General features: G+C 45.9%; 1 protein-coding gene across 1 annotated transcript in view; it reads right to left on the bottom strand.

Annotated features, from left to right (window-relative positions):
* The window catches only part of Rptor (regulatory associated protein of MTOR complex 1), a 294,655-nt gene that overhangs the window by 153,995 nt on the left and 128,834 nt on the right, over positions 1-11,826 (bottom strand). Inside the window, exon 5 of the mRNA XM_021212174.2 lies at positions 3,849-3,995. Within this exon, the coding sequence (XP_021067833.1) occupies positions 3,849-3,995 (147 nt within the window). The remainder of the gene's footprint in view (positions 1-3,848; positions 3,996-11,826) is intronic.

Below are 11,826 nucleotides of genomic sequence, written 5' to 3'. Positions count from 1 at the left end.
AAAAAAAAAAAAAAAAAAAAAAAAAAAAAAGAAGAGGGAGACAGGAAAGGGATTGCTTGATCTGAGAAAAGTTAGGAGAGGAGCTGGGGTAATGAATATAATCAAAAAACATTGTATGGTATTCACAAAGAATTAATAAAAATTAATATTAAAAAATACAGCGAGGTCACAAAACAGAGAAATCAGATATAGCACTATAACTGAGCAGCAGAGATGAGGCAAGAGGAAGCCAGGACACAGACCCACCCGTCAGCTAAGAGGTCTCGCTTTTGAGTGCACAATCAGATTCAAACAAACATTCATGAAAACTACCAGCAACGTGTCTCTTCACTCTCAAACCTCCACTTGGCTCCTGACTCACTCTTTCCAACCTGTGGGTTCTGGGGTTCAAACGCAGGTTGTCAGGTATGGTAGCAAGCATCTTTACCCACTGAGCTACCGGCAAGAACATTTACCTTTTCTTTGCAACAGGGATCTCACCAAGTTCCCAGGCTGGCTCTGAACCCACCATGTAGTCCAGGCAGGTCTTGAACTCGCAATGCCACTGCTTTTGCTTCTAACAGCTTGTGCTGTTGGTCCCTGCAGAGTCCAGTAATCCTTAAAAAGAACCCCCCAATGGCAGCTCTGCTTCTGGTTTGTGTAAGAGTAAGAAGCTTGGCCGGGCAGTGGTGGCGCACGCCTTTAATCCCAGCACTCGGGAGGTGGAGGTAGAGGCAGAGGCAGGCGGATTTCTGAGTTCGAGGCCAGCCTGCTCTAAAAAGTGAGTTCCAGGACAGCCAGGGCTACACAGAGAAACCCTGTCTTGAAAAAACAAAACAAACAAACAAACAAACAAACAAACAAAAGAGTAAGAAGCTTGTGCACAGACAACCTAAACAGGCGTTTCAAGAAAGAGACAGGGAGCCACAGCCCTCCAGACCAGAGGAGGGAAAGGCGCCTTTCTGACAGTGTCCCTGCCAGAGAGGTGGTACCGAGGATTACCTTATTCATCACAAATGACATGCTACTTTAGTCAAAATTAAAGCACTTATTTTTAAAGAACAGTGAAAGCAGAGATACTTGAAGATTTTCTTTAATCTTCAAATTACAAAATGATATGACATAAAAAAAAAAAAAAAAAAAAAAACCAACAACAACAACCTAAGTTAGACTCCTGAGTGACAGATCCACATTTCCTGACTCTGAGGAGGCTCCAATCTTGTGCAGTAATTCGTGCTTGCTGTTATGAAGCTGCTGTCTCCTTTACCTACTGTATTACTCTGCAAGAGAAGCACACAGCGACCAAACCCCAGGGCCCCAGGGCAAGCACTACACCATCAGAAAATGAAAGCAGATAATCAACCCTTAAAAATTTATGTCACTCATGTGAATGTTTACACTTATTATTTGGGGGCTTGCAGTCCAACCAGCCACTTTCTGCTGTTATATTTAATCATTTTTCCTCTCTCCTGCCCTCCCCCACACACTACAAATCTATTCCCCAATTGGATCTTGGCTGCCACAAGGACAGGCAGGAGGCACAGGGATGTTGTCATCCCCTCCAAGGGTAAAGCAGAACAGCAGTGAAATGCTTCACTCCACAGTCTGCCATAAACCAATTACTGACACTTTCTATCAGTTCACATAGTGCACAACAATCAAACTATATTGCCAATTTACAAAGAAACTGGCCGGCTGGGTTAGGTTAGGTCTTTACTTATTGAAAACAGATCCCGTACAACCTAGCAGACACCCTCTGTCTTCCAGCCTGCATCTCCTGAGTGCAGTGCTGGGATCCTAAGATGTGTGTCCCTAGGGAAGATCAGACTAAGTGGGTAAGCTGAGCAGTTACACGGGATTGTTCTTCTACACAGGAGGGTGAAATGACTGATGAGCACTAATGTCATAGCTGGGAGCCAATTTTATAAAACTCTGTGATGGGGGCTGGAGAGATGGCTCAGTGGTTAAGAGCACCGACTGCTCTTCCGAAGGTTGTGAGTTCAAATCCCAGCAACCACATGGTGGCTCACAACCAGGTGTAATGAGACCCGATGCCCTCCTCTGGGGTGTCTGAAGACAGCTACAGTGTACTTACCTATAATAAATAAATAAATCTTTAAAAACAACAACAACAACAAAAAAAACCTCTGTGATTGTAATTTCCACTGTTTTAGGCAAGAGAATGAATGACCACTGACCACTGATAGTAAGTGTGAGAGAAACACAAGCTTAGTCTGCACTGTAACCATAAAGAGAATGAAGAGCTGAGCTACTTATGAAACACTTGATGTAACACAGCACCTCCTGCCACGTGCCTCGTAAGGCACCTCTCCTTCATGATGAATAAGCCCACTAAACTGGTTTTTCCCCCCTTCTTCAGAAAAACAATTGTATGTAAATCATCTGTTGTACTTAATGAAATGAATAGTGTTTGTGGCTGATTAATCCTTGGTAACACACAGAGAACACACATGGTCCTGAGAGCAGTGCCACAGTGCTGGGAAGCAGGCATTTAATAAGATGCTTGAGCTGTAATTGTGCCTCTGCTGGAAAGGGACAGGTCCTTACCCAGTGTGGTTTAATTAACTAGCCTGATGGCCTGATGGCTTGCTTCCCTCACCTCTCCGCAGCTCAGGAACTGAGCTCAGGCTGTGAGAATTGAGCAGGAGTCTTTGGTACATTTATTAACATTATAAATGGGGAGATATTTTTGTTTTGTTGTTTGTTTGTTTTTGTTTTTTAAGACAGGGTTTCTCTGGGTAGCCCTGGCTGTTCTGGAACCTACTCTGTAGATCAAGCCGGTTTCAAACTCAGAAATCTGCTTGCCTCTGCCCTCCTGAATACTGGGCAAGCCCAGATGGAGTGGCTGAGAGTCCAGCACTAAGCTAGAAACACAAACACAAATTCTTGCCAAATACAAATCTGTGAGCAATGCTGTGGTACCCAGTTCATCCTTTAAGGGAAAAAAGGTTTTATATTTATTAGTCACTCTCCTGAAGGTTCCACATATAGGGCTAAAGTTAGGCATGTTAACTTTAAGTTCTACTAAAAAGAATTTCAGGTTTAGCTGCTGGCCCCTTCAGTGCTCTCTTCTGATGGGATGTGAAAACATAACAAACATTAAAACTGAGTAGACTCAGAGAGGCTTGTGAAAAACACAATGAAGGTCATTTTTTGTTCTTGGATTGAAAATTTCCTGTGCTGCAACCAATCAGGATTCATGAGCCCCCAGAGGCCACAGAGTGTTTCCACTAGTGCTTCTGTGCAGCCCACTGGATGGAGGCCTCTTAATTGAAACTGCCTCTTCAATTTCTCTTTAGAACTCACTGTTTAATTTAACCATCAAATATTAATTAAAACAACCAGGCAAACTACCACTTCATTATCCAAGCAGCTCCCAGTCTCTCCCATTCCTGACAATGGACCGGCCTAGCAGCTGTTTTCATTTTACCATTTAGCTTGGTGGTTTGAGGTAAAAAACACAAACTTAAAAGAAAAAAATAGAACAATAACAAAAGACACCCATGGAAACAAAGACTAGAATGGAAGCAACAAGCCCATTTCCTTAAACCCATGTGTCTGCAACAATTTAACACTACCATAGAGGACAAGACCACCCACCCACAAACCTCCCTACTGATGTCACTATCCAATGCTCAGATTGAAAATAACACCAAGTACAATGGGATGTACTTGTCCGGGGTGGGGGTGGGGGGCACCTTCATAGTTTTCATCAAACATCACAGCATGGCCTAAACACACAAAACCTCTCATCACACAGAGATCCCGTTTCCTAATCTTCCTGCAGCATCTTACTCACACAGGCACGCACGCACGCATGCAACGCTGCTGGTTTTCAAGCACCTCACCTCTAGTTCCTGCTCCCTCTGCAGTGCAAACTGTTTGAAGGACTTGACGATGAGGCCAGCATTGGAACAGTCGTAGACAAAGATGGACGGGCTGCCCATCCACGTCTGCAGGTCGTATATGGACAGAGGGATGTACTGAGTGTAGTTCTGGAAAACAAGCACAGGGTGCACAGGTTATACATACATGCAGGAACCTGCAGGTTGACGAGCACCTGCACACTGGAGAAGGTAGGGTCCAGAATCTGCTTGTAGGCAGAGATTCCTCACTAGCCATAGAAAACCACACACCGAGTTTAACCTCTACTGCTGTGACACCTTATTCCAGCAATGCCACAGGAAGGAGCTCATGTCAGCAGCCTATTTACACTGGATTCAACTGCTCCCCGCACCCCAAAACAGTCCATTTTAGAGGGCCCTCCTTTCACCCCCAGCCATGGCATTTACACCCGCCCCAGGTCCCCTTTCTGTGGCTGCTCTGTGACACAGATGGGCTTTAAGGAACTGAGTTCAGATTCCCAAGCTTTCCTCGCTGCTGCTTCAGTTCCGGAGTTCTCTGTAAGTAGGATTGGCTCTGCACGGTGTTTATGCTGATCACAGAACAGTGACTGATGTATCCGCACTAGGTAAAACTGATACGCTTTCCTGGACACACTGCTCTGCTTACCTGACTGCTGGTAGGTAACAGGAGAGAAAATCTGAGTCTAAAGAAATGCCTAAAATCCTCCTTTAAGTCAAGGTTTTAAAACAATTATTCCAAAACAAAGACAAATAACACAACAATGAGAAAAGGCCACCCTACACACACTCACCCTTGCCTGGACATCAGCAGTGTAAATGTTGACCAAGACAGTTAGTTGGCAGCTGAACCACAAACACTGACTCTGGGGTGCCTATAGCTCAAGGGAGGAAGAAGGCCAAACAAGGACTGCAGAAAGGGAGCGTCCAGGTGGCCAGCAGGAGCTTGTCCCTTACTCTACTCAGCAGAGTCAGGTGCAGTCATCACCTGAGGGTAATGCAAGGTGCTGCCACGAGGAGGGTGTGGCCACCTCTAGCTCTGATGAGGACCACACTCTAACAAAGCTCTGGCTTCCTACTGTCACATTGTTGTCTCACTTGGCAGACTGTTTACAATCACAGTACTCAGAGACAGAACACCTGGAAATGTTCTATTTAAATAAACACTCCCAGAAGGAGTCTAAAGACACCAGTTCCCGGGTAATGGCTCTATACAGCAACATCAGCCCCATCAGGATGCCAGAGGGGTTTCCTCTAATGGGATCTGACAAGCTGATTCTAAAGTACGCACAGAAGAGAAATCACAAAATTAGAGAAAAGAAAGTTTAATAAAGAGTAATGAACAGAGATTCGCACTACCAGATATTAGAAAGGCTATAAATTTATGTAATTACAGGCTGGTGTTATTGAGGGCGAGACAAACAAATCAACAGAGGAAAGGCCCAGAAATAGACCCACATATATAACTGTGATGAAACGGCATTTTAAATCAGTAAAGAACGGATGAATGACTCAGTGGGTGATGCTAGAAAGTCTAACTAACCATTTGATATTGCCTCACAGACGCTGTACCAAAAAAAAAAAAAAAAAAAAAAAAACCCAACCAAACAAAAACCCAGAATTTACAACATGTAAACACAGAATATTTTTATTTACTTAGATGAAGAAAAAACCTTCTTAAACCAATCACAAAATCTAGAGGTCTAAAAGAAACGAGATATAAACACAAATTTATGGCTGGCAGCTTCTAAAGGAAAGTGACAGAGCCGACAACAGATTCATGTTTAGAGCTGTGTGCGAGACCCTCCCGCTCTGGCCAGCAAAGGTCAGAGCAGAAGCACACACAGCAGACATGAATGGTGGTGATTAGGAAGGGCTGTGCACCAGTCCGTCTATCCCATTTGTCAGCTTCCACAGGTCTCTACAGAAACTCAGGCATTTGTACAGAGAACACTCAAGAGTGTTTGGAGTTTGTTTTAGTAAAACTGTGACCCACTGTGGCCTGGTGTCTGTTTTCTGTCCTTCTACACAGGAGAACCCTGGTTGAGGACACACCAAGTTTCCTTAGAACCTTAAGGACACACCATGTTTCCTTAGAACCTGGCCAGTGACATGTGACTACAGTTCAACATGCCACATCCCAACCCTAAGTATTCTTAGTGCTCACCTTGGGACCTGTATCCTGGCCAGTCGTTTTTTGTTTTTTTTTTTGAGGGGGTGGGGGAGCTCGAGACAGGGTTTCTCTGTGTAGCCCTGGCTGTCCTGGAACTCACTTTGTAGACCAGGCTGGCCTCAAACTCAGAAATCCACCTGTCTCTGCCCACCCCCCCATCCCCACCCCCGAGTGCTGGGATTAAAGGCGTGCGCCACCATGCCCGGCTATCTTGGCCAGTCTTACAGGATGAGAGTCAAGGGAGACCAATGCTAGGCTGAGAAGCCTAGGTCCTAAATAAAGACACTTAACCTACAGCCCACCTGACTTCTCACAGAGCTCATACAAGAGAATCAATAGATAAGCTGGAGGCAGAGCCTTCAGTGTAGCTGTATGAGAGGCTGAGGCAGAAGGACTGCACGAGCCCAGGAACTGAGGCTGGCCAACACATTAAGACCTAGTTGCCAAACAAAAACAAACAAACAAACAACCTGACCTAAGAGGCAGAGGGAGCTCATTCTTCTTCACTCTAGTGAATGCTGTGCCCCTCGATAAGCAGAACTTGTCTTTATAAATAGCCACATGAAAAGGAGGTATGGTTGGCTTCTTAATGATTTTAAAATGTAAACTTCAGAACATCATTCACACACACACAGTATGCGTGTCAAAGAGAGCTGTAGGTGTGAGGCAGGTCACCTTGCCATGTCAGTGCTGCTTTGTACACTCAGACAATGAAGTAGCTACATGCTGATTAACGAGCTGAAGGCTAGGCCCCATTCTGTGACAGGCTCTGTATTCAGGAGGACACATCACAGCAACTCCTTTTATGAATATGTTCTGTAAGAATCTACAAGACAGGATGCACACAGACCACTGCGAGGGAGCAAGTGGGCATGCCCAGTGATAGGCTTCCACGTCCCTCCCAAGCTGCGGTAAGTATATGAATGTGGAGAGAGGTCTCTCCAGCTCTCGCTGCCTAGGGACTAAAAGTAACCTTGTACTGTGCAGAGCACAGCAACAGCAGTGAGGCCCACTGCAACCCGAGCCAGCTGCTCCTACATCTCACACTGTAGGCCCCAAGAGGAATGAATGCAGCTCACCGGGTCTGTGCAGCTGCTGATGACCAGAGACACTGTCATCTATACTGTGTTCCAAATGCAAGCCCACAGGTCCCACAACCAGCAAACAAGCATGAAATAAGCCTGCTATTTACATTTGCGTTATTTAAATGCAAAGTTACATTTAAATCTCTAAATCATCAAGTTACTTAGTGTTGATTTATTAAAATAATGAAGGCCAGATATATTAGGGAAACCTTTAACAACTTCCATCTTCCACAATGCAATAGCAAGGTGCAGGGCAACACGCAGATCCTCAGAGCTGGTACCCACCCATATGGCAACACGGAACAAGCCCTAGAATTTAACCCTGGTGTTTTTTGGCCCCATGCCTTTAGTTATGGAGGACTCGTACTGAATCCCACTCACACAGGTGCCTCCCATCGTGGATGGCACATCAACACATCTGAGGCCTGACTAGGAGTGACATTTCTCCACGTCCATACACTGCACAGAACTGTGCACTGCACCATGTACAGCAGCATCCCTGGCTGTAACCAACTGAGGCCAGAGACATTTAGCCCTGACCATCCAAAGGATCTCTAGATGTTGTCGAATGCTCCTTAAGGAAAACTGGCTGAAAAGGGGGACAGTCTCACCAAAACCATTAGCTGTGTGGTTTAGTGAGGACAAACTCACTGTGATCCCCTGGGACAACAGAATCCACTCTATTAAACCACCAGGAGGAGAATGGCCTTTGAGAGCGAAGCTTCACTAACAAGCTCATGGGCTCCCAGAACCCATCTCAAAAAGACTGCCAAGGGTTTGCCAGAACTAAGGTCCTTCGAGCCAGCCAAGTGCAGCTGCAAGAACGGCCTTGGCACACAGGGGACCAACACCCAGTGCAGCAAAAACAAAACCCAAAGAAGCCATGTGTCCATTGGGAACACGGCCCTGTACCCGAGCACTCCCTGGTGGGCAGAGGCCCCACCCAGCACTCAGAAAACCTGACAAACAGAGATTGGGGAATAGAGAAGGGCTGTGACCAGAGGGCTGGCTTCAGGCCCACCTAGACTGAGAGAGCAGGGAAGCCCTAATCAAAGAGCTAGAAATGGGTTTTGTAGAATGTATTCATTAAAATTCACTTTCTCTGACAGATCCCGTTAAACACAAGGGGAAAGACCACTAGCTTTATCAGATTGTCACTGCAGGCTGTGTCAACTGTAACAGCAGCTATGGTTGGAACAAGTCCAACCCACAACAGTGCAGAGAATACCTTCCAAAAGGCCAGGTCAATCTCTGGAAGGGTTGGATCCCAGGAACACACACACTGCACCACTAAGACTTCTGGGAAGAGTGAAGCTAAGCTCTGATTTCAACTATGGAGCAGATGGCAATGCCATGCAACTCCTATGCCTGGCACTGCCACAACAATGAGCAGAAAGAAAGGCAAAGATAATCAACAGGCCACCCCAGGGAGGGCCAGACAGAGCTGCAGTGGAGTGGACAGTGGGGAAGAAGGATCTAGCTTTGTCAAGACGCATACTGAGTAGGACAATCAGGACAGCACAGTGGCACCCACATTGTTTGACCCTAGACAGGCAAACCTGGACACATGGAACAGTGGCTTTGACATGCAGCAAAGGAGTGGCACCAAGTCCCCTAGGGAGTGCTGAGGCCATAGATGCCATTAGCCTACAAGTTTCTGAGATGGCTGTTGGAGCTGATGCATTCCACCATGTCACACTTCTCAAACTTCCTCTTCCAGGTGTATCTGTGGACAGCAGGCATGCAGAGGATGACATGGGGCTCTACAGAGCCTCCCCCAGGCTTGGCCATTGCATTAATCTCACAGAAACACCATCACAATTGCTGCCAACTGATCTCCCTAACACCTGTTAAACACTCTGTGGTGGTGTTTTTCTCAACATACAGTATCATAACATTAGAAGTAGTTATAAGGGGGTAGGTAGGGGGCATGCTGATGTTCTGTCTCCTGTGCCTCTGGGGACTCAGCCTGCTTTCTCACGCAGAAATAAGCTCAGACAGCAGCTGACTCACATGCCACCAGCAGCAGCCTCTGTTTACCCCTTTCTTCATTCCCTCTCTTCCTCCCTTCCTTCTTTCCCTAGCTCCCACATCTCAGAGAAAACAGGGTTCCTTGGGTCTTACTCTCAGCAGACACAATTTTCCTACATCATCCCTTCTCATGATTCATCCACCAATGTCATCCTCTGTCTCTCTGAAGTATCTGCAAGCAGAATTGCCTCCTCCTGACACAGAAAGCACTCATCACCTGACAGCTTCCTGCAATCCTGCCTTTCTTTATCTGCTGTAAGACTCACTACAGTATAAAGAGCGTAGCCTATTCAAGAACATCTACAGAAACCTGAAATCTTAACAACTTCAGCCCTAGTCTAGCCCCAAGTCTCTTACCCCCCACTTGATCATACATAGTCTGAGTTCTCTACAACACACAAATGCACAAATACAGACCCACATAGCACAGGTTAACCCTTGAAAAACTGTGCCCAACTGTATCTACCACAAAGACAATGAACACGCCAAGAGCTCACATCTTTGTTTCTAAGTAAAGTTCTTGGGTGGACCTAGCACCTGTGTGGAAAAGTCTCACATCAGGGTTGACTCTAGAGGGAATACTGTAGGGACTTGCAGCCCCTTGAAGAGCTGTAAAAAAGGCTCAAAGAATGGTGGACACATCAAAGAGAGTGTATGTGGTATAATGTGAAGGTGAGGAGGAGAAGGGGAGGGGGAAGGAGGATGATGACATGACAGACATAATAGACACAGCACAATACAACGTGGTGACAGGTCTTATCAGTTATCAAAGTTTGGGCCCAAGACGGAATAATTTTTACAATAGAAAAATCCTATTATTAGACCATAACTCAAACACTAAAATAAGTATGGGCTCAATACTAACCAACTGTAAGGAAAATGAAAAGCAGATGAATCCATCTAATAGCTGGAGGAGAAGCCAGTGGTGCCCTACTGGAGTGCAAAAGAGGAACAAGAGACTGTCTAAGGACATGCAGCTTGTGCGTGGCTTCAAAGTGTCTCTGGGGTATCCACTGAGGAGAGACCAGAGCAGCAACTGGCCAAGCCAAGGAGGAGCAGCACCAGTGACAGCGAGCACCATCAGCCAGAACAACCTTCGGTGTCAGTTCTAGCCTACCATGTCAGTCCCAGGGACCCGTCTCAGGTTCTCACAGGTGGCCACAAGCACACTCACGGGTACGTGTGCTCGTGGGGCACAGTGCAGCATGTATGTGGTGTGGTGTGTAGTTGTCAGTCACTAAGCTGGCTCATGCATCACCGCAGATGATGCTTCTCCTTATGTGAGAAACATTGAAATCCTCTCTGCTTGCTGTTTGATGTCCTCCAGCTCCCGCCCCACCCCNCCCCCACTCCCGCCCCCAGCCCGCCCCCAGCCCGTGCGGTAGTGATAGCACTTCTTTCTGCTTCTTCCAGGTCAAATCTTTTAGCTTCAAAATCTGAGTGGGACCATGAGGCTCTGGTCCCTCTGTGTCGTCCAGATATCAGGCTGCTCTTTGATACCCTGTGGCCCAGGACAGGGTTTCTGTCTCTGTGTGGTTCCCTCCTCCCTGAACTTTCAGGGAGTTTACTCCTACCTCAGATTAGGACCAATTTACTGCCCAATTTCCAGCAGGCCCTGAATACTACTTGTATGTCAACAAGGCTGTCCAATGCCTTGAAAGGGACCACAGAGTTATAGACACTTCTCTACAGCTTTCAAGTGGGAAGCACCAGGCTGTCAGAGCTGGGGTTCTACAGCAGCCAGAATGATGCTCCCCAGACACAGGGCAGCAGAGGTGCTCCCTCCCCTAAACATGACAAAGAAGTACCACTGAGTGAGCCCGGAGCTAAAGGCAGACCCTTCTCCATCAATGTAGGCTCACACCAGCCCTGACCGGATCTTATCTCTCTTGATCGAGCTTGAGGCTGTCACATTTCTACAGCATCTGTGAGGTGGAAAATGCCAATTTGCTACAGAAACTGTGAGTGCTACCATCTGCATGCAAAGACAGACATTTCTTAAAACACACAATACTTACTTAAAGAAAATTCCTGGCTCTATAGAAAGCTCTGGTCCGTGTGTCTGTCTTTCCTTTTTTCTTTTCTTTTCTTTCTTTCTTTCTTTCTTTCTTTCTTTCTTTCTTTCTTTCTTTCTTTCTTTCTTTCTTTCTTTCTTTTTTTAGAACTATTTTGATTTTATTTTTACATGTAAAGGTGTTCTGTCTACATGCACAGCTGTGTGCACGTAGTACCCAGACAGAGTAGAAAAGGGCATCAGATTCCCCCCTGAAAACGGAGTTACAAACCATTGTTAGGTGCTGGGACTCAACCTTTGTTTTCTGGAAGAGCAGCCCATATTCTTAACCAGTGAGCCATCTCTCTAGCCTCAAAAAGCCCTAATTTCTAAGCAGTACATTCTTGTGTAGTTCCCAAAGCCTGCTTTGGCATGTGTGGGAACATGAGTTAAATAGCCTACCAATGGCCAGGATGGTGGGCCAGAGTCTAGTTCAGCTGAGACAGTACAGCCAAGCCACCACGGACTGATGGAAAATACATGGTCTTTTTCTATCCTCCTCTTAGACTTTTTTTTTTTTTTTTTTAAACATTCAGCACAAATATAGTGAGAGAAAAATTCTTTATAAAGAAAAGAAAACTAGAAACAATCCAGGTATCAGCCACAGGGGAAAGGATCATT

This window comes from Mus pahari, chromosome 14 (assembly GCF_900095145.1).
Source record: "Mus pahari chromosome 14, PAHARI_EIJ_v1.1, whole genome shotgun sequence".
Classification (NCBI taxonomy): Eukaryota; Metazoa; Chordata; class Mammalia; order Rodentia; family Muridae; genus Mus; species Mus pahari.
The sequence above is the reverse complement of the archived record's forward strand: the minus strand, read 5'-3'. Positions and strand labels throughout refer to the sequence as shown.